This window comes from Rana temporaria, chromosome 3 (genome assembly GCF_905171775.1).
Source record: "Rana temporaria chromosome 3, aRanTem1.1, whole genome shotgun sequence".
Classification (NCBI taxonomy): Eukaryota; Metazoa; Chordata; class Amphibia; order Anura; family Ranidae; genus Rana; species Rana temporaria.
The window spans coordinates 388,753,375-388,776,988 of record NC_053491.1 but is presented as its reverse complement, the minus strand read 5'-3'; the positions used below and the strand labels follow the sequence as shown (position 1 = coordinate 388,776,988).

The window sequence follows — 23,614 nt, the reverse complement described above, 5'->3', positions numbered from 1 at the left end:
CTGAAGGATCTTCTGGTGCGTCTTTTCAATGAGTATATTTTGCCTCTTCAGATCTCTTGATGCTTTTAGGATATAATAAAAAAACATTTGGATTTCAAATAACGTTACCAAATAAATAAATATTTTTTTTTGCTTATTAATCAATCATTATCATGTGTATACACTTGTTATGTGTCTAACACATCCCGGGAGTGCAGAATTATTAGGCAAATGAGTATTTGGACCACATCATCCTCTTTATGCATGTTGTCTTACTCCAAGCTGTATAGGCTCGAAAGCCTACTACAGATTAGGCATATTAGGTAATGTACATCTCTGTAATGAGAAGGTGTGTGGTCTAATGACATCAACACTCTATATCAGGTGAGCATAATTATTAGTCAATTTCCTTTTCTTTGGCAAAATTGGCCAAAAGAAGGATTTGACAGACTCTGAAAAGTCCAAAATAGAGAGATATCTAGCAGAGGGATGCAGCACTCTTAAAGTTGCAAAGCTTCTGAAGCGTGATCATCAAACAAAAGAAGCGTGTGGAAAAACAAAGGTGCAAAATAACTGCCCATGAACTGAGAAAAGTTAAGCGTGCAGCTGCCAAGATGCCACTTGCCACAAGATTGGCCATATTTCAGAGCTGCAACATCACTGGGGTGCCCAAAAGCACAAGGTGTGCAATACCCAGAGACATGGCCAAGGTAAGAAAGGCTGAAAGACGATGACCACTGAACAAGACACACAAGCTGCAACGTCAAGACTGTGCCAATAAATATCTCAAGAAAGATTTTTCAAAGGTTTTATGGACTGCTGAAATGAGAGTGAGTCTTGATGGGCCAGATGGAAGAGCCCGTGGCTGGATTGGTAAAGGGCAGGGAGCTCCAGTCCGACTCAGACGCCAGCAAGGTGGTGGTGGAGTACTGGTTTGGGCTGGTATCATCAAAGATGAGCTTGTGGGGCCTTTTCGGATTGAGGATGGAGTCAAGCTCAACTCCCAGTCCTACTGCCAGATTATGGAAGAGACCTTCTTCAAGCAGTGGTACAGGAAAAAGTCACCATCCTTCAAGAAAAACATGATTTTCATGCAGGACAATGCTCCATCACACGTGTCAAAGTACTCCACAGCGTGGCTGGCAAGAAAGGGTATTAAATAAAAAAAAGTAATGACATGGCCTCCTTGTTCACCTGATCTGAACCCCATTGAGAACCTGTGGTCCATCATCAAATGTGGGATTTACAAGGAGGGAAAACAGTACACCTCTCTGAACAGTGTCTGGCAGGCTGTGGTTGCTGCTGCACGCAATGTTGATGGTGAACAGATCAAAACACTGACAGAATCCATGGATGTCAGGCTTTTGAGTGTCCTTGCAAAGAAAGGTGGCTATATTGGTCACTGATTTGTTTTTGTTTTGTTTTTAAATGTCAGAAATGTGTATTTGTGAATGTTGAGATGTTATATTGGTTTCACTGTTAAAAATAAATCATTGAAATGGCTATCTATTTATTTTTTGGTTAAGTTGCCTAATAATTCTGCACAGTAATAGTAGTCACCTGCACACACAGATATCCCCCGAAAATAACTAACACTAAAAACAAACTAAAAACTACTTCCAAAAAAATTCAGCTTTGATATTAATGAGTTTTTGGGGTTCATTGAGAACATGGTTGTTGTTCAATAATAAAATGAATCCTCAAAAAATACAACTTGCCTAATAATTATGCACTACCTGTATACTTCTAGCATCAATACCATATTATGGTTATACAATCTGACAGGTGCGCTTTATATGTTGTCCATTTTTATATCTACATTTTGTTGTTGAAATGTTATTAATCATTGTGCACATATTTACCTTCCTGAATGAGGCTCACAGGACCGCTCTCTTCCTCCTGCTCTTCTGCTTGAGAAGTTGGGGTGGTGGGGGGGGGAAGCTCCTCAGCTTGCTCCTCAACAGGAGCTGGGGTTGGGGAGTGGGAGGGCCCTGGCTGCTCCTCCTCATCCATGTCCTCCTCTGCCGCATCCTCCTCTGCCGCATCCTCCTCCTCCTCCTCATCGGCCTGGCGCCTTCTGCGCTTGGCGCGGACAACTGGCATTGGAGCTCCTATAATAACACAATGTTCATATATTATAAAAATGTTTTCTAATGACGTATGCAAATTCTGTGTACTGTGCTGTATTGTATATGAATACAAATTGATTTATATAGACAGTTAACCAATGGGACAATGTTATATTAAAGGGTCTTGTGGGCACTACAGGGGACTGAGCGTGAGCTGGGATGCAACCATGTTAAAATGAGCTGTTTTTGTCTCCTTTGTTTTGTTCAGACCATCTCATGTTAAAAAAAGGGCCTGATGGAGCACACGGGATTACTATAACAACCCCACTCCTAACACAGGAATTTAGTGGTAATCTATATATATAAAACTCAACGTGTGTGTGTGCATAAATGTATGTATGTATGTATGTATGTATGTATGTTCCAGCATCACGTACAAACGGCTAAAGATATTTATATGAAACTTGGCACACAGGTTACTTATATGTCAGCCACAAACATAGGATAGGTGGTTTAAACCTTACCCACCCCCACTTGCCATGGTCGGGGTTTTTCTTTAAAGTCCCATGCAAAGCAATGGGAAAATTATGTTCCCACATAACTTCTGTGTTCCTGTCTGCTGCCCCATGTCTTTTTTCAACAGTACTATGAATACCTTGGCCGGTGGTGATATATGTTAGCACAACATGGCATCTTGGTTAACAACATCTGACCTTACATGAATTACATATGACCTTACATAACTGTCACCAAAGGAGCTGCGGTGGCTCCACGCGATTGCCACTGCACTGACAACTGATTCACCTCTGCAGCTAGGGGTTCGGATCCCGCTCTCGGCTACCTGTGAATTGAGTTTGGTGGTCTCAGCCCCGCCACTGGTGGGTGTGCTATGCGAGGTTGGGTTGGGAGGACCCCCTCACACCCGCCATTGCCAACCGGGGCATGGAGAAAGGTGGCAGATTGCCTCTGGGGGAGGCCTCCCAACTCCTGCAGGCCGGCTCCTCTCTCTTTCGAGTTCACGCACAAAATACACTTTTTTTAAAAAAAACATAACTGTCAACAATAACTTACCTGGATGATATTTAGCCCGAAGACGTCTGACATTACCCATTTGGCGCCTCTTGAGGTCAGACCACTTCTTAACAATGGCCTTGTGGTCATGTTGGCCGCCAAAGTCAGCGATTAGGGCGCTGACCACAGCCCTTTTCTGTGGCTGCCGCCGCAGGTCATCATATCCTGTTTCCAGGAACTTCTGCAAGATGAAGAACAAAGTATATTGTAATACTTCTGTTGACAGCCTTATGGATATATGACGTAAATGTATGCTATTCAACAATTGGAAGCATTCTCGCCTTATTAATCAATGACAGGGGTAACATGAAAGATTTTATATCCTGCCATTTCGGTCGCCACCTTTTTTGCATAAATATAGCAGCCATTATCATTTGCATAATTATGAATATATTATTAACAACACAGGATACACGTATAGGGGAGATATGCGTTGCTAACTCTTTTCCCTGTCAGGAGCCTAACGCCCCGGGGGGTCAGAGACGGGACCTTTTTCGGAGGACCACTGACGTATGTACCAGTCGCAGTTTTTTGTGATGTCACTCTTTAGGTGTGTGCACATTTTTCACTGCATCCGGGTGGAGTTTTTGGGTTGTGTTTTGCACGCCACAGGCTTTTCAACAGGAAAAAAACAGCTGGAGGCAGAATGGTTGCAAAACACTACGTGTTTGTTACTTAACTCTGGGTTTCAAGACCAGTCCACCTCCAGCTGTTGCAAAACTACTACTCCCATCAGCCACGGTCTGTCAGTGCATGCTAAGAATTTTACTTTTGCTGCATTTAGGGTGCCACAGTTTAGAGACCCGTGCATAAAGGCCTGAAAAATGGGGGCCTGCAGAACTTACAATACTAGAAGTGCCAGCATTCCCAGGCATGCTGGAAGTTGTAGTTCTGCAACATCTAAAGGGCAATATGTATTCGAACGTCCTTGGGCCTTGAGGACACTGAAGTCAGGACGTTCGCATACGTCCTATGTCCAAAAAAATTTTAAATTCATTATGCTAAATAACAAGGAAAAGTGCCAATATACACATTTGCCAACCAGGGTGTCTGCAGCTGTCCAGGCATGCTGGGACTTGTAGTTTTGTAAAAGCAGGAGACACATTTTTTGTGAAATACTAATATATGATCATATATACTAACTTTTAAACTAGACTTAAATGCTGGGCTGGGCTGGGACTTGTAGTTTTGTAAAAGCAGGAGACACATTTTTGGTTAAATACTAATATCTGATCATATATACTAACTTTTAAACTAGACTTAAATGCAGTTGAAGATGATGAAATAACAGTGGTCAAAATACTTACACAAATCAGCAACTTTTCCTCAGACTTAGTGAAATTGCTTCCAACCATGTTGCTGTGTGATTGCGCTGCGATCATAAGTTGGAAACTGGCAAGGCTCCAGGAAATGGTCGCGTGTTGTTCGCGTGTTGATTGCGCTGCTTGGACCGAGATGGGTCCATATGGCTTCGGCTGTATGGACCACAGTAACTCTTTTCCCTGTCAGGAGCCTAGGAGCCTAACGCCCCGGGGGGTCAGAGACGGGACCTTTTCGGAGGACCACTGACGTATGCAACCGTCGCAGTTTTTTGTGATGTCACTCTTTAGGTGTGTGCAAATTTTTCCTTGCACCGGGTGGAGTTTTTGGGTTGTGTTTTGCACGCCACAGGCTTTTCAACAGAAAATAACCAGCTGGAGGCAGAATGGTTGCAAAACACTACGGGTTTGTTACCTAACTCTGGGTTTCAAGACCAGTCCACCTCCAGCTGTTGCAAAACTACTACTCCCATCAGCCACGGTCTTTCAGTGCATGCTAAGAATTTTACTTTTGCTGCATCTAGGGTGCCACAGTTTAGAGACCCGTGCATAAAGGCCTGAAAAATGTGGGCCTGCAGAACTTACAATACTAGAAGTGCCAGCATTCCCAGGCATGCTGGAAGTTGTAGTTCTGCAACATCTAAAGGGCAATATGTATTCGAACGTCCTTGGGCCTTGAGGACACTGAAGTCAGGACGTTCGCATACGTCCTATGTCCAAAAAAATTTTAAATTCATTATGCTAAATAACAAGGAAAAGTGCCTAAATACACATTTGCCAACCAGGGTGTCTGCAGCTGTCCAGGCATGCTGGGACTTGTAGTTTTGTAAAAGCAGGAGACACATTTTTTGTGAAATACTAATATCTGATCATATATACTAACTTTTAAACTAGACTAAAATGCTGGGCTGGGCTGGGACTTGTAGTTTTGTAAAAGCAGGAGACACATTTTTGGTTAAATACTAATATCTGATCATATATACTAACTTTTAAACTAGACTTAAATGCAGTTGAAGATGATGAAATAACAGTGGTCAAAATACTTACACAAATCAGCAACTTTTCCTCAGACTTTGAGAAATTGCTTCCCACCATGTTGCTGTAATATTGGGAAACTGGCAAGGCTCCAGGAAATGGTCGCGTGTTGTTCGCGCAATTGCGCATGCGCGATCGAAAAATCGCAATCGCAATATGTATTTTGGTTAAAATATCATACATATTCGATTTCAGAGTGCTGCTACAGCAGTTTTCGAAATATCTGCAATAAATTTCGCATTCGCATGTTGCGATATTTCGATAAAATATCAGGAATATTCTGAGCCAATCAGAGCGCTCCTCCAGCATATCTCGAAATTGCGCAATAAATATCGCATTCGCATGTTGCGATATTTCGATAAAATATCAGGAATATTCTGAGCCAATCAGAGCGCTCCTCCAGCATATCTCGAAATTGCGCAATAAATATCGCATTCGCATGTTGCGATATTTCGATAAAATATCACGAATATTCTGAGCCAATCAGAGCGCTCCTCCAGCATATCTCGAAATTGCGCAATAAATATCGCATTCGCATGTTGCGATATTTCGATAAAATATCACGAATATTCTGAGCCAATCAGAGCGCTCCTCCAGCATATCTCGAAATTGCGCAATAAATATCGCATTCGCATGTTGCGATATTTCGATAAAATATCACGAATATTCTAAGCCAATCAGAGCGCTCCTACCGCAGTTATTAAAAAATCGCAATTATTTTCGCATTCGCAATAGCGAAAAATCGCATTCAATTAATTTCGATAAAATATCACGAATATTCGAATTTAGCGAATATATCTCGAATATTCGAATATATATTCGAGATATATCGCGAAATCGAATATGGCATATTCTGCTCAACACTATACACCAAAATGCTACAAAAAAAAATTGAAAAGAAAGTAGAAAAAAAAAGTTTTACTTTACTTTTACTTACCAGAAATTGCGGTTGCTATGCGGATCTTCCTAATCTGCCTCTTCCTAGTCCACGGCTAGTCTTCATCCTCGCGTTGTCTTCTAGGAAATGGTGCGCGCTGCCTTCTGGGAACTGTGTGTATCCCAGAGAGAAGCCGCCCATTCATACAGCGCCGCAAGGCTCCACTGCCTGTTTTCCTTAGTGAGGATGTCGGTGCCGGGACCTGCAGCAATCGAGGGATCAGCCTCGGGGGGCTGACATTGCGGTGCCTAGGACAGGTAAGTCAGCAGCTACAGTGTTTGTAGCTGCTGACTTTAAGAGCCCATTTATGCTGGATGTGGGTTGCAGAGGTTTTGGACCCATCCTGATATCAAATGCACCACAAGGAAAGTTCATTGAATTCTGTCCATCTATCGCTCTTGTCCATCACTGGCTTATGGACAAGATAGCTTTTCATCAAAGTAGATTTTGGAGCCTAGACTGACTGCTGTTAGAAGGGCTAAAATACATCCCTTTCTTTTAAGTGCTTGCCACATGTCGGATAGCTTCACAAATAAGGGGAAGTTCTGCTTTAAGGCCTTCTCCACCGCTCCTCATCAAGAAATGGCACTTTTTTAGGTGGGGGGTGGGGCAGGTACCTGGTTTTGACAGAATGGAGTTTCCAACTGTTAACAGAAATGAAGAGTAAAAGAGAAGGGAAATTATCAAATATAAAGTATTATGGAGTAAAGTCAAGCAGAAGGAAAATCAAGAGGTGTTTTTTTTAGGAGGAACAAGCCAGAACTTTTCTTGTCAGGACCAATGAAGATGATTCTCTAAGACTGGATGGGATTAGACCCTTTTGTAAAGAGATTCTAAGTAATCATGGAGTAGAATGAGCTGTAATAAACAAGCAGGTTTATTAGTATTTCAGCAAATTTTATATGATTGTGAGCCACTAAGATGACCTATCTGTGTGCATTGGAGGCTCATTTGGGTCTTTACTGCTAACAGACCCAGAGGTGGGATCACCCCCAAACTTCTAATACAGTATCGAGAGGTTGAGCAGAATGAATTCTCTACACATTGCTTGAGAGAATCAGCTAAGAGGTTTAGAACACAGTAATGGATCATGAATATGTAAAAACCTTGTGAGCTGCTATGTTAATCCACAGAAGCCGCCGGCACTACCAACACTTCCTAATAATGTGACTAAATAAGATCTATCAAAATTAGTGCAGCAAAAAAAATCATAATAGTATCCACCAAGGATATAAGGTGTATATATATATATATATATATATATATATATATATATATATATATATATATATATACAATTATAAATTAATACTTTGAAGTGCAATGTGCAAAAAGTTCTTCACACAAGTGTCAAGTCACTGAGACTCACGATTGCAAGATCTGATTGCTTTGCATGTGGCCAATGAGACTGGAGTTCACGGGCAGCAATAAGGAGGCATTATACTAAAAGGTGATCGATCTGACCTGAGCTTGTGGGCAGTTTATAAGGAGGAATATCATAAACGGCACCCCAGAGGATTGATTACTAAGGCAGTGGTCCTCAACCTGATGATTTGCCAGGGGTCCCCGAATCATGGGCTGTTCTTGAAGCCCGCACCACTCTCCCTGCCTTTTTGTGGCTTCCCAGCTGGGCTGTTCCTGGAGACCGTCGCACCCTCGTCGCAGCCGCCCATTCAGTTCACGGGATTGGGTGGGGGGAAAGAGGCTAGAGGTCAGCTGACTGGTGAGTAATGTGAAGTGGGAGGGGCTGGAGGAGACCCTATCTCCTGATTCCGGCATAGGTGTCACTGCTACGAGACGCCACAAAGTCAACACTACCTATGATTATAGTTGCCATTTAAAGTCCCCACTACAGTTCTCAGATCAGCAGATGACCTTGTTCAAGAGCACCCAGGGCCGGACTGGCCTACCGGGAGACCGGGAAAATTCCCGGTGGGCCGCCTGCTGTAGGTCAAAAATGAGTCCGCTCAGCTGCCTGTGGGCCACGGCGGCGGCCGCAATTGCGGCCGCGGTCGCACTTTTCAATTATACAACTGCCCGTCCAGTGTCAGTGTCTAGATCACATCATGTCACAGAGAGACAGAAAAAAAGCAGCGGCGGGCCGGCCGCCGGCGGGTTGCGGCCGCCATGCTCGCCGATGCACTTTCCTTCCTTCCCGCGCTGACTGGAGCGATCATGTCACGTGTCACGTGAGGGAGGGGAGGAGCCGAGCAGGAGAACAGATCTTGTTCCATCGTCCCGTGCGGCGCGTGTGAGGGCAGAGCCGCCCGCACTCGCAGAGAAGTGAACGCCCGGCCACCCTTGGAGCACAAGGTGAAATCCTCCTGTATACTGTCTGTATTCTCTATTTTTTTTTTACCATATAACGCTGCACCCCCCCCCCCGGGCCCCCCCTCCTCTCTCTGTCACCTACCTTTGCTGCCCCTGGAAATTGTAAACTGTCTGTATAATAATCTCAGAGAGAGAGGGGGGGGGGGGAGTGCACCGTGCTATGGTGGTGTGAGAAAGATTATACAGTTTACAATTTTCAGTAGCAGAAAAGGTAGGTGCAGAGAGGGGGGGGGTGGCCATGCAATGGTAAGAGAGATTATACAGTCCAGATTACAATTTGCAGGGGCAGCAGAGGTGACAGAGAAAGAGGGGGGTTGCATGGTGCACTTAATCTGGACTGTACAATCTCTCTAACCCCCCCCCCCCTCTCTGCACCTACCTTTTAAATGCAAAAAAAACCCACAATAATCTGCCTGCGCTTAGGACCATGAATTGGGCTGCTGCCCCCCCTGGAAACCAGTGGCGGCTGGTGCTCAAACATTTTTTTTGGGGGGGGGGACAAAAAAAAATCGCAGCCTCACTGTGCCCATCAAATGCAGCCACTGTGCCATCAATTCGCACCACTGTGCCATGCCATCAAACGCAGCCACTGTGCCATGCCATCAAACGCAGCCACTGTGCCATGCCATCAAACGCAGCCACTGCCATGCCATCAAACGCAGCCACTGTGCCATGCCATCAAACACAGCCACTGCCATGCCATCAAACGCAGCCGCTGCCATGCCATCAAACGCAACCACTGTGCCATCAATTGTCATCACTGTGCCATGCCATAAAATGCAGCCACTGTGCCATGCCATCAAACGCAGCCACTGCCATGCCATCAAACGCAGCCACTGTACCATGCCATCAAACGCAGCCACTGTGCCATGCCATCAAACGCAGCCACTGTGCCATGCCATCAAACGCAGCCACTGCCATGCCATCAAACGCAGCCACTGTGCCATGCCATCAAAGGCAGCCACTGTGCCATGCCATCAAAGGCAGCCACTGTGCCATGCCATCAAACGCAGCCACTGCCATGCCATCAAATGCAACCACTGTGCCATCAATTGTCACCACTGTACCATGCCATAAAATGCAGCCACTGTGCCATGCCATAAAATGCAGCCACTGTGCCATGTCATCAAACACAGCCACTGTGCCATGCCATCAAAGGCAGCCACTGCCATGCCATAAAACGCAGCCACTGCCATGCCATCAAATGCAACCACTGTGCCATCAATTGTCACCACTGTACCATGCCATAAAATGCAGCCACTGTGCCATGCCATAAAATGCAGCCACTGTGCCATGTCATCAAACACAGCCACTGCCATGCCATCAAACGCAGCCACTGTGCCATGCCATCAAACGCAGCCACTGTGCCATGCCATCAAACGCAGCCACTGTGCCATGCCATCAAAGGCAGCCACTGCCATGCCATCAAACGCAGCCACTGTGCCATGCCATCAAACGCAGCCACTGCCATGCCATCAAACGCAACCACTGTGCCATTAATTGTCACCACTGTGCCATGCCATCAAATGCAGCCACTGTGCCATGCCATAAAATGCAGCCACTGTGCCATGCCATCAAACGCAGCCACTGCCATGCCATCAAACGCAGCCACTGTGCCATCAATTGTCACCACTGTGCCATGCCATCAAACGCAGCCACTGTGCCATCAATTGTCACCACTGTGCCATGCCATCAAACGCAGCCACTGTGCCATGCCATCAAACCACTGTGCCCTTTAATTGTCGCCACTGTGCCCATTTATGCCGCTGTGCCAATTGTCCCCACTGTGTCACTGTCCAGACATCCATCCACCTCGGAGCTTTATATTATAACCTGCTGGGACTTGTAGTTCTCCATCTTCTCCTGGGCTCAGGTGCATGCAATCCACACCCATCCACCTCAAGGCCTTATTGTATGTATAACCTGCTGGGACTTGTAGTTCTCCAATCTCCATCTTTTCTATGAGCCTCAGGAGAAGATGGAGAACTACAAGTCCCAGCAGTCTTACTAAAATTACAGGCTCCGAGGTGGATGGGTGGGGGGATCAGGCAGTCCACTGCTGATTTTGAGTAAAAAAAAACGAGGCGATGGGATGAGGCCATGCCGCAATGGCATGGCTTACCTTCCCAGCTCCGCTGGGGCAGTGTAAACGACAGGGCTTTCCCGCGTGACTTCACTTTCGGTTTTCGTCTGTAACAACAATAGTAATGCTCCCGGCGCCCATAGTGGATACAGACGCACGGGAAGCTATTCATAATACATAATACACTCTTCAAATGTGCTTTAAAATGTTTTTTCGTTTTTATGAACAAGAAAATAATGACGTTATGCTGTGGGGCTGGTATGAAATTATTTCCAGGGCTGGTTTTCATTCCCAGTCCGGCCCTGAGAGCACCTAATCCACTCATCCCATCCAGCCCCCCCCCCCCACCAAGGAGTAAGAGAAAGAATAAAAATAAAGAATACATGGAAGGTAAAGGAAAAGAGGGGTGAACAAAGGGAGATAAATAGCAAGAAAGACGGCTATAGAGAGGGATGGGGAAAAAAAACAAGAAATTAGGACAGAGAGATAAAAGGGAAAGAGTGGTACATCCTAAAATGTACCATAAGGGGTTTTAATACTGTACAAGTGGAAGGGACTCAGGGAGCGCTATATGTCTCAATGGGTTAGAGGTGCAATTGTCTTGCCCCGGGTGCTGACAACTCAAGCTACGAAAATAATTTTACTGTTAGGGGTCCCCACAACTTGGGAAATTTTATCAAGGGGTCACAGCACTAGAAAGGTTGAGAACCACTGCTATAAAGTGAGGGCACAACCGGTGGAGGGAGCACAAGGATTTTGAGTATATACACAGAGGTGGATGAGTGTGGAGAGACTGTTTATTTAACTGTTTCCAATATTCACAAAATGGACCGACACACGGTTTTCATCATCAATTTAATTTATATTACTGCGTGAATTATCTGTGCACTTTATTGCACATCAGACAGTTTGATTTATATAAGGACCTTGTGTGGGGAACTTTTTGCACATTGCACTTTAAATTATTAATTTTATAATTGCATATACCTTCGCACCTTATATCCTTAGTGAATACTATATTTTAGCGCTGCACTAATTTTGATAGATGCAGTAATGGATCATGTAGTGGATACTCTCTAGGTGAACTATGACTGGCAATGTCACAACCAGATACATGGCCAAAGGAGATCCTCCTACTGGGCTCCTGGGAACCATCTGACAGCAGTAAAGACCCAGTTAAGAATGACACTGTGACCCACTTCACCTTTGCATAGTTGGTATTTCTATTTTTTCCAAGGTATTGCATGCATCATTTGTTTTACTTCTTAGCGCCGACTTATTCAGTTAACAGCAACATACATACTTGACCACCGCGAGTCAACTCTGAATTGGCCATAAGTCAGGGCAGAATCCGGTCACTAACCGGAAATTCAGAGAGTTTTCTGTAAGAACAAGGAGGCTTAGGAATTTGTGGGAATAATTCTCCGTCTGTTATTGGTGGGGGAAGGTGACCCATCGAATAAACTGTGGAATGGATTACAGCATTGCCATTGATGAGAAATTCTGCCGTGACTCAGAACTAGTAAACTGGTTGTACTCCTCCAATCTAAACACACACTTTTTTTTTTTTTACAGTTTTGGGTTTACTAACTAAAATATACTGAGGTGTTAAAAAAATAAAAAAAATAAAAACAACTTGTCCATCTCTTGATTTCTGGACCCGGGTTCATGAAATCACTAACATTTTCAGACCGAATGCTTCCTAAAGCACCCGAATTCTCTCTCTTACACCATAACTTGATTCTAAAAAAAAGTCTACAAAAGATCGATATTGCTCCATCTGGTGAACGCAGCACAATCGTGTATCTCAGCATTATGGAAATCTTCACAACCACCGATGATCCAACAATGAATCAGGAAGGTAGAGGATATCGGGGTGATGGAAAGTCTTACAAGCACAATATAAGATACACATGAGAAATTCAGAAACTTGGGGTTCTACTGGATTTAATTCTCATGAACGGACAACTTCTAACAATTACGGTTTTGGCTGGACAAGCGGGTCACGTCACGGCTATGTTGAATGAGATTCCTTGGTGTCTGCGAGTTCTTTACTGTCAAAGTCCTATTGGTCGGGATTAGATCCTCTTTTTCTAAGGTCAAGGCATACCCCCTCATTTTATGTTCTTTCCTCTATCTCCCTTCCCAAATATCTCTTCAAATTGATAACTTTATGGGCATCATTGGGCCCCTCAGAAACCATGCAGTGAAGTTTATGACGGGTCCACTGTGTAATTTTTCAGACCGGCTTTGGGACCCTTCATTTTTTACTTTTAAATTACTTAAACCAGGGGTGTCCAAACTTTTTTCAAAGAGGGCCAGATTTCATGAAGTGAACATGCGTGAAGGCCGACCATTTTACCAGACTTTCTTTGAACCATTAAGACCCATTTCACACTGGGGTGGTTTGCAGGCGCTATTGCACTAAAAATAGCGCCTGCAAACCGACACTAAACAGCGGCTGCTGTTTCTCTGTGTGAAAGCCCCGAGGGCTCCAAAAGTCCTGCTAGCCACATCTTTGGAGCAGTGTATATACCGCTCCTCCCCATTGAAAACAATGGGAAACTGCGGCTATACCGCCGGCAATGCGCCTCTGCCAGCGGTATTAACCCTTTTTGGCTGCTAGCGGGAGTTAATATTGCACTGCTAGCGGCTGAATACGCTGCAATTCTGACGGTATAGCGCCGCTAAAAATAGCGGCGCTCTACCGTCAGCGCACCTCCCGCCCCAGTGTGAAAGGGGCCTTAAATGAAATGCAAAAAATGAGCTTGGGTGTTTTATGTACTTTTTCAAAATACTATTCTTTCCTTCTGCAGCCAGCCAGTGCCTCTCACTAAAGATAAGCTTTTTGTATTTTTGTAGTGAAGTCTCCCTCAGCCATCCAGCCCTCTCACTGACTGAAAGGAAGGTCGGGCGTGTTCACAAGTAGATATTCCCGAGCCTGCAAGGAAGATGACAGCGCAGCGCCACCGTCAATCACAGGCACTGTGACATTTTTCAAAATCTCTGCCTCTGTGTGGTTAGCGTCGCTCTCATTGTTAGGATGAGCGGGGCATGTATTTACATATACATTCTAAAGTGGCCCCCCAAGCACATCTGCGTGTTATTTTTTATTTTATTTTGGATTCATCTTCAGCATGACAAATCCCGAGCGCCGCTCTCATTGTTAGGGTGAGTGGGGCGTGTAGCGGACTGCAGATGTAGACATCTGGAAAATGTCACATTGCCTGTGATTGGCTGTGCGCGCTGTCCGCTTCATATCGGCTCTGGCAAATAGACGTGTGAACACGCCCAGCTACACGTCCCGCTCACCCTAACAATAAAGAGCAGCTGTCCAAATATTGTTCTTTTGTTCTCTGCTATATGCATTGCCAGCACCCGTGATCTCCAGGAGGCGATTGACCAGCCAAGCAGCTCTGGAGAGGTATTTCTTTTCTTTCCAATCATGGTAGAGGTTCCACTTATTAAAGGTTGCTGCTCATAACCATAACAGAACCATAAGAAAACGCCTCCTGAAAACTCCTAGGATGTATGACGTCATTTGCAGAAAGTAACTGAATAAATGTTAAAAAAAGTTTAAAACAAGTAAATATATTGTTTCCTATCTATTTATTTATGCTAGCAGCTTTAAGTAGTACTAAAGACTTGTTTTTTTTTTTGTTTAAAATTAACAAACATGTCATACTTACCTGCTCTGTGCAGTAGTTTTGCACAGTGAAACCTCGACCCTCCTCTTCTTGGGTCCCTCGCTGGCCACATGTCTGTGTGTCCATTCAAACAAGGAGCTGTGGCTTGATCCCGCCCCTCTATCTCCTTATTGGCTCACTGACTTTGACAGGCGCGGAAGCCAATGTCGCCCCCTGTCTCTGCCAATCAAGAGGGAGAGTCCCAGGCAGCTGAGTCTCTTGTGCAACATCGCTGGATCGAGATGGGGCTCAGGTAAATTTTAGGGGGGCTGCTGAACAGAGAAGATTTTTTTAGCTTAATACATTGAATGCATTAAGCTTAAAAAAACTGCTGCCTTTAGAATCACTTTAACCACTTGCCCACCGCCCACTGTAAATATACGTCATGTTTTTAAAGATGAATATCTCGGTAACGGCAGCAGCTCCTGTAAACGATAACGGCGGTCTCCGCGGCAGATTCGCCGCAAGATCGCCGTTATCGGTGGCGGGAGAGGGCCCCCCCCCTTCCGCCGCTCTCCCGCGCCCTCCGCCGCTTACCGCAGCCGTCAGTAGCGGCGGAGGAGATCGGGTCCGTTCGGCACCTGTGTGGGGATGCGACTGAAGGAAAAATCTCCTTCACCCGTCCCCATAGCTCTGCTGGGCGGAAGTGACGTCAAAACGTCAGTCCCGCCCAGCGTCTTAAAGCAACATTTTTTTTCCTGTCATTTAAAAAAATGACAGTTTAATTTTTTTTTTCTTTTTTTGCATTTAAGCCTAAATATGAGATGTGACGTCTTTTTGACCCCAGATCTCATATTTAAGAGGACCTGTCATGCTTTTTTCTATTACAAGGGATGTTTACATTCCTTGTAATAGGAATAAAAGTGATTTTTTTTTTTATTTCAGTGTAAAAAATTATAAAAATAAATAAGAAAACAAAAACATTTTTTAAAAATGCCCCGTCCCGACGAGCTTGCGCGCAGAAGCAAACGCATACGCGAGTAGCGCCTGCATATGTAAACGGTGTTCAAACCACACAAGTGAGGTATCGCCGCGATCGTTAGAGCGAGGGCAATAATTCTAGCCCCAGACCTACTCTGTAGCTCAAAAAATGCAACCTGTAGAATTTTTTAAACGTCGCCTATCGAGATTTTTAAGGGTAAAAGTTTGACGCCATGCCACGAGCGGGCGCAATTTTTAAGCGTGTCATGTCGGGTATCATTTTACTCGGCGTAACATTATCTTTCACAATATATAAAAAAATTGGGCAAAAATTATTGTTGTCTTATTTTTTAATTCAAAAAAGTGATTTTTTCCCAAAAAAAGTGCGCTTGTAAGACCGCTGCGCAAATACGGTGTGACAAAAAGTATTGCAATGACTGCCATTTTATTCCCTAGAATGTCTGCTAAAAAAAATATATAATGTTTGGGGGTTCTGATTCATTTTCTAGCAAAAAAATTGAGATTTTTACATGAAGGAGAGAAGTGCCAGAATAGGCCCGGTGGGCAAGTGGTTAAGGATTAAAAATGGGTAATGTTGATTGAGAGAGTGAAGTTCTGCTTTAAAGTATATCTAAAGGCATTTTATTTTATGGGAAGTGTGGAAGGATTAGAACCCCTGTTAGGTCTTTATTTCTGTCTGTGTCCCCGCTGGGGGGATTCCCCCTATATTGGTCCCGGTGTTCTTTGTCACCTGATTGAAATAAAAGGAAAATCCAACATTTTGAGTTGTTACCAGAAATGGAATAAGGTTGAAATCTTCCAATGTTAGTATGTGTTCTGGTGACAGAGAGGGGATTTCCCTCAGGCCCCATACACACGAGAGGATTTATCCGCAGATACGGTCCAGCGGACCGTATCCGCGGATAAATCCTCTCGAGGATTTCAGAAGATTTCTATGCGATGGCGTGTACACACCATCGCATTGAAATCCGCGCTGAAATCCTCTGGCGATGACGTGTCGCGCCGTCGCCGCTATTATGACGCGGCGACGGGCGCGACGCTGTCATATAAGGAATTCCACGCATGCGTCAAATCATTACGACGCGTGCGGGGAATCCCTTTGGACGGATGGATCCGGTAAGTCTGTACAGACGAGCGGATCCATCCGTTGGAATGGATTCCAGCAGATGGATTTGTTCTGCATGTCAGCAAATATCCGATCTGCTGGAATACATCCCAGAGGAGATTTCTCCGCGGAAACAGATCCGCTGGCGTGTACACACCATAGGATCTATCCGCAGAAACCCATTTGCTGGGATTTATCTGCGGATGGATTCTATCGTGTGTATGGGGCCTCACTTTGGAGACATTTCCTCACTTCCTGTTGTGTTTGCAGGATAGGAAGTGAAGGAAATCTTCAACAAGGCAAAAAAAAGTGTTTTAATCAATCTCTACTCAAGTCAAAATTGATATATTTCGATCTGAACTCCAGCCTCCCCTTCGGTCTTGCACAGTTTTACGGGCTTATCCCATGTACTGGAACTGTTTACTCTGATTGCACTGCACACTGTAAGCTTCTCAGGTTGCAGCAGGTCAAAGAGAGCCTGCCTCATTTCCTGGTTGGAGGACATCCAGTGTCATCTTGCTCTTTTCTCCCAGGCTGACTGTCCCTGACCCACCCCATATAAATAATTGGATTTCTATTCTTTCCATTATTAAGGCTTAGCATCATATGTAGGCATTAACGGAGAAAAAAAACCCTGGGAATCAATCACCCCATCCCTGAGGACCCTCCATTGGCTAACCGTAAAGGATCGGCTCACATTTAAGACCCTCTGTCTCACCTACAAATGCACACAAGGAAACGATCCTCAATACTTATGCGAGAAAATAAAACACTACACCCCCAATCGCATTCTCCGATTAACTAACCAAAACCTCATCCACATGCCAAAGTCCCACTACAAATCGAAGGGAGAAGGAAGATTTGCAGTCCAAGGACCACGGCTATGGAACGCGCTACCCACCGACATCCGTATGGAAGAAAACCATCGGGCCTTTAGGAAAAAACGTAAGACCCACCTCTTCTGAAGGATCAGGACGACACCAGATGGAAACAAGCGCCTTGAGACGATTTTTGTAGCTCTACAAGTTACTCACTCATCTACAAGTGCTAAAGGCGCCTAGGGTTAATGTGCATTTAGCCACGTGCATCAAGTGTTTTTTTGTGCCAAAACGCCACTGCTCCTTGAGTGGCATTCCTAGGCAGGCGAATGCAGCCTGCCTAGGAATGCCCATTCCTCCAAACTGTTATCCATCCATCAAGGCATTTTGATATTTGCATAACTGCTCCCAAAAGCCAACCCACTGCTTGCATCAAGGCTAAGGGCTCTTTGGAGGAGTACTGAGGTTGGCGCTGTGATGCGTTTAGGAAGCACCCTGCCACCTCCTCCCACCAGCTATGGTATGTCTGAATTAAATAGAGAAGCACTGAGATCTAGTGATGACCTCACAGGGTCTAAAAAAAGGTTTGTAAAGAAAAAATTTTATTTAAAAATTTTAAGACAAACTATAAGCAGATTAAACTTCAGCTTTCAATAGAATTTATTTGCAGATAAGTTCTACAGTCGAATTCATAGAAATCTTGTTTGTGCAGACCAGGGATCTTCTCAAAAGAAAACTGCAAAACTGCAATAAAAGATTATCAGAGGTTTTTCATACAATGCATTCAATTCTCCCTTTACCCCTTCGTTTTGCTGCAGATACCCTCTCACCAGCGTCCAGCCCATCTTCTATCACCTTCCCAGCAGCACTGAGTGGCACAGAAGACCCAAGCAAATCTCTAAATATCGAATGCCGGGTGTGTGGAGATAAGGCGTCAGGATTTCACTATGGAGTGCACGCCTGCGAGGGCTGCAAGGTATGGAAAATAAAGTGTGTGTGTGTGTATGTTTTGGATAAGCAATACACTGGGCATCATTTAGCCTGGAAGACTGAGGACATCTAAAAGAATTACTGTGGGGGACAACTCCTGAGAGGACAGGAGTATTGCACCTTGGAGCTCCCATGTGTTTGTGGTGTGAGTTTTTCTTTTTTTTTAAGGATCCTCTTTAAAAAAAAAAAAAGTCAACTTGGATTTTAAAGTGATACTAAAAGATTTTTTTTTTTTTTTTAATAACAAACATTTCATGCTTATCTGCTCCGTACAATGAATTAGCATAGAGCAGCCCCAAGCCACCTCTTCTTAGTTTCCCCGCCGACACTCTGGGTTCCTCCTCTCCTGCTGAGTGCCCCTATAGCAAGCCACTTGCTATGAGGGCCCACATGCATGCTCACTCCCAAGCCACTCCCAAGCCAGGCTCAGCCCTTCCTCCTCACTGGCTGAAATTGACAGCACTGGGAGCCAACGGCTGTCGTTGCTGTGTCTGAACCAATGAGGAGGGAGAGAGCTGGGCGAGCAGCTGCTCTCGTGCACATCGCTCAATCTGGCTCAGGTAAGTATAAGGAGGGTCCACCAGCACCCCAGTTGGTGATGCATAGAGAAGGCATTTTACCTTCTTGCATAAAATGCATGAAAGTAAAAAACTTCAGCCTTTAGAACCACTTTAAGGCTTATTCGGTTATGATTTTTAAAGCGTTTGTGCCGCCTTTTAGATTATGTAAGGTTTCTAAAGATATAAGATTTTGGTAATTTTATCAAGGCTTTGATGGAAATGTCTCAGGTTACAAAACTATATGACCTTAATTTTTATTTTGTCAGGTTTAATTTAAGGGCAATAAAGCAATGAGGATAGTATGGAGGTACAAAGCGCAGGAGCTCTGTGGCTATTGTTTAATTGTCAGAGGGCTGTGTACATAGAACTCTTTGCTTTAAAAAATTACCCACGACATGTCACATATGCTCTTTCATATTTATAAATCAGCAACAGCCATTATTTTATGTAAAGTACTTGTTGTGCTGTATATGTAATGTAATATTTAACTGAGCATTGTAAATAGTCACTATCAGATGAGGTTGCCAGGTACAATATAATGTGCAACAAGGTATGTATTCCAGGAATCCACACGCACTTATTACCCTTAGTTTGTCCAGTTAAATCTTAGTAATACAGAATACATCCTCATCAAAGGAAACATTTAGTGTGTTTTCTTGGCATATGCATTTACAGATAATATTGTAACTTTTTCCTGGTGGATGCTTTTTAAAGTAACAGTCACATTTTAAAAATATCCCAAAAAATATTTTAATCCAGAGGGTCCCTGCCATAGAAGACAGTATATACCATAGTTATTGGCATATAACACGCACAGGCGTATAGCATGCACCTTCATTTTAAGAGGGAAGTTTCAGGAAAAAAACTTTAAATAAAGAGCTTTGAAGCAAAATAAGGGTCAGTGCCCATCAATGCAGGCTGATCAATGCCCATCTGCAGCCTCCAAATTGCCCATCAATGCAGGCTGATCAATGCCCATCAGCAGCCTCCAAATTGCCCATCAATGCAGGCTGATCAATGCCCATCTGCAACCTCAAAACTGCCCATCAATGCAGCTTGATCAATGCCCATCTGCAGCCTCCAAATTGCCCATCAATGCAGGCTGATCAATGCCCATCTGCAGCCTCAAAACTGCCCATCAATGCAGCGTGATCAATGCCCATCTGCAGCTTTACAATTGCCCATCAATGCAGCGTGATCAATGCCCATCTGCAGCTTTACAATTGCCCATCAATGCAGCTTGATCAATGCCCATCTGCAGCTTCACAATTGCCCATCAATGCAGCTTGATTATTGACAATCTGCAGCCTGATCAATGCCCATCTCAGGGAGGGGGGCGGGATGAGCGCCGTCGGATTACATACAGCGAGAATCTCCTGTTTACTTGGCGGCCTTTGTAATACAAAGTCCCGCCTCCTGGACCAGCTCCTATGATAGATAGAACACTGGTCCAATGCCAGCCCAGGAGATAGGACTTAGACCACTGAGTAAATAGGAGACTCTCGCTGTATGGAATCTGACGGCGCTCGTCCCGCCCCCTCGCCGTTCTCTCCGAGGCAGCCCAAATTGCAGTATCGGCATATAACGCACACACACTTTTTGCAACCGATTTGCAGGGTGAAAAAGTAAGTGTTATACGCCAATAAATACAGTACACATCTGGTTCGTGTTCCTAACTTTCCTCCATCTGGAGTCCCCACCACGCAATGGTTCCTTACATTAACCTCTTATGTCAATGCAGGACTCAGCAGTGATGTAGGAGTGGAAGGAAAGGAACTAAGTGCAGGGTGGGGACACTGACCTCTGACATTCCCAAAAAGTGCCACATGCCAAAGAGTTTTTGGACAGGTAGGAGAAACGAAGTACCAGAGAGGTGAGTATATGCTTCTTTGATTGCAAGGAACATATTAGTTCTAACATTTGGAGACCTGGCAGGGTATTTAACTGTTTTGCTGTGTTGAATTTCCTATACAGGTGGGTAGATGCTACCTGTGGGAAGTGACCTCCTGAACACTGTTCCTCAGAGATCTTCCATTGTGCAGGCAATCTGTTTTTTGTTTTGGGTGATTTCATTTTTCTGTCTGCAAAGAGCCGGAGGGAGGACAAATTTGTAAATGACATCACAGAATTTATGGGATAACTTGCAACTGGTTCAAGAGAAAGTACAGCTGTAAGCTAAATACAATCTGTTACTGAGTAGAGAATGTATTGAAATATTGGGAATCTGTCTGTTCTCCTAACTAGTACATTTAAATAGCTGATGGTCTGTGATGATTTCATTGTAAAGGGTCAGTCCACCAAAAACTGAACACAACTTCACATACATATCTAGTGGACTCCAGTGGTGGGAACTAAGAATGCAGGTTTCAGGATCTGCCCCCTTGTTTATTCATTGCAAGGGGGTCTCACTCTCTGTCTTTTGCATTCATTATTTATTTGGAGAACCCAAGGGTTATAAGAAGTTGGTGGTTTATTCAGCCCTCCGGGCTTCCAGGTATAACTGGAATAAAGAACAGATAGATGTATATATATTCTTCTTTTAGGGCTTTTTCCGAAGAACAATACGCCTGAAACTGGTTTATGACAGGTGTGAGCGGCTCTGTAAAATCCAGAAGAAAAATCGGAACAAGTGCCAATATTGCCGGTTCGAAAAGTGCCTTAGTGTGGGAATGTCCCATAATGGTAAGCTACCAGCACCTCTTTCTTACATTGACATCTATATATGAAAGTGTCAGGTTCTTCTGCATGACCGTTCTTTACAATGGACTGTGTCTTTGAACCCTTCTTTTCAAGATCCTATATTGCAACCATGGGTCAATGCAGAGCTGTCAATCACCCCGGGTCTACTGAGCCCAACCATTTTCTCATGGTTGTCACAGTTTCCTGATAAATTTGCCCAAATAATTTTAAAGTTTTATAATAATATTTTAGTCCCAGAGCCATTTTTTGCATTTTTGGTACATGTTAAAATGTAAATTGTAGGCTTAAAGATTAGTTAAACCCACCAAACATATTTTCTGACTAAAACAATGGTTTATCAACCCCACATTTTTTTGTAAAAAAAAGAAATACATTGAAGTTAATTCTAGTGTACACAAATGTAGTCTATTACCCAATTTTTTGGTGAAATACAAAAAAATTAGGTTGTGCTGAGTAAATCGATACCCAACATGTCAAACCTTAACCACTTCCCATCCGGGCCAATTTTGGCACTTCGCTCCTATATGTAAAAATCATCATTTATTTTTCTAGAAAATTACTCAGAATCCACAAACATTATATATGTTTTTTTTTTTAGCAGAGACCCTAGGGAATAATATGGCGGGGGTTTCAACATTTTATGTCACATGGTATTTGCGCAGCAAATTTTCAAACATGTTTTTTTGAGGGGGGAAAAAAATTACTTAGCTCAATTTTTTTGTATAATTTGAAAGATGATGTTACGCCGAGTAAATAGATACCTAACATGTCACGCTTTAAATTTGCACACACTCGTGGAATGCCGCCAAGTGTTGGTACTTAAAAATCTCCATAAGCGACGCTTTAACAATTTTTACAGGTTATCTGTTTAGAGTTACAGAGGAGGTGGAATTGTTGCTTTTGCTCTAACTAGGGTTGCCCCCTCATCCCTTTAAAAAGGAACACATATTAATTACACAGGTTCTGTGGCTAATTAAGGTGGTAATTAGACTCATTTGGTGCCTTACCTGCATTAAATTAACCTCAGAACCTGTGTAATTCATATGTGTTCCTTTTTAAAGGGATGAGGTGGCAACTCTAGCTCTAACGCATGTGGCGATGGCTTACATGTGTGATTTGAACGCCGTTTACATATGTGGGCGCGACTTACTTATGCATTCACTTCTGTGCGCGAGCACACGGATGGGGCACATATATATATATATATATATATAATTTTTTTTTGTACTTATATTTTTTTATTTGGATCACTTTTATTCCTATTACAAGGAATGTAAACATCCCTTGTAATAAGAATAGTGCCTCACAGGTCCTCTTTATGGAGAGATGTGGGGTCAATAAGACCCCACATCTCTCCTCCAGGCTGGAAAGTTGAGATCAAAAAGGAAAAAAACTCTCTCTGCCCTTCCAGCCACGTCCCTGGCATTGTTTACTTCCGCCAGCCCAGACGTGATGTCAAAACGTTGCGCCCTGGCCTCCGAGGTCATAGAGATGACTGGAGACCATCTGGTCACCGGAAATCTTTATGCTCAACTTTCGGCGGCGACTGATTTGTTCTCCGGCTCGCCAATCGCAGGGGCAAGATGGGAGAACCACCGGAGGGCGGACGTCCCCTCCCGCCGCCTGTAAGAATGATCAAGCAGCTTAACGGTGCACAGAATCGCCGGCTAAAAAGGATAATATCTGGATGATGCCTGTAGCTGCAGGCATCATTCAGATATCCCCACTCAAAGTCCAGGACGTCATATGACGGCCTATGGGTGGGAAGTGGTTAAAATTGTGTACCATTAATTTTATCCATATGCAGTGCAGATTTATAAATATATCCCAAAACAAAATGTTCCGGGTAAAAGTAAAAAAAAATATTTCAGTTTGTAAATCCAAACTGTGATCACTCCTTCCACTGTGACCCACTCCCAATAGGAAAATCGCTCACTGAATAGATATGGCTTTCTGAGCTAACAGAGCAGCTTTATTTCACTCAATGGT

General features: G+C 43.9%; 1 protein-coding gene across 1 annotated transcript in view; it reads left to right on the top strand.

Annotated features, from left to right (window-relative positions):
- PPARA (peroxisome proliferator activated receptor alpha) overlaps positions 1-23,614 on the top strand; it is a 114,065-nt gene that overhangs the window by 73,527 nt on the left and 16,924 nt on the right. The window contains exons 4-5 of the mRNA XM_040345778.1: positions 18,194-18,351; positions 21,469-21,607. Of these exons, the coding sequence (XP_040201712.1) occupies positions 18,194-18,351; positions 21,469-21,607 (297 nt within the window). The remainder of the gene's footprint in view (positions 1-18,193; positions 18,352-21,468; positions 21,608-23,614) is intronic.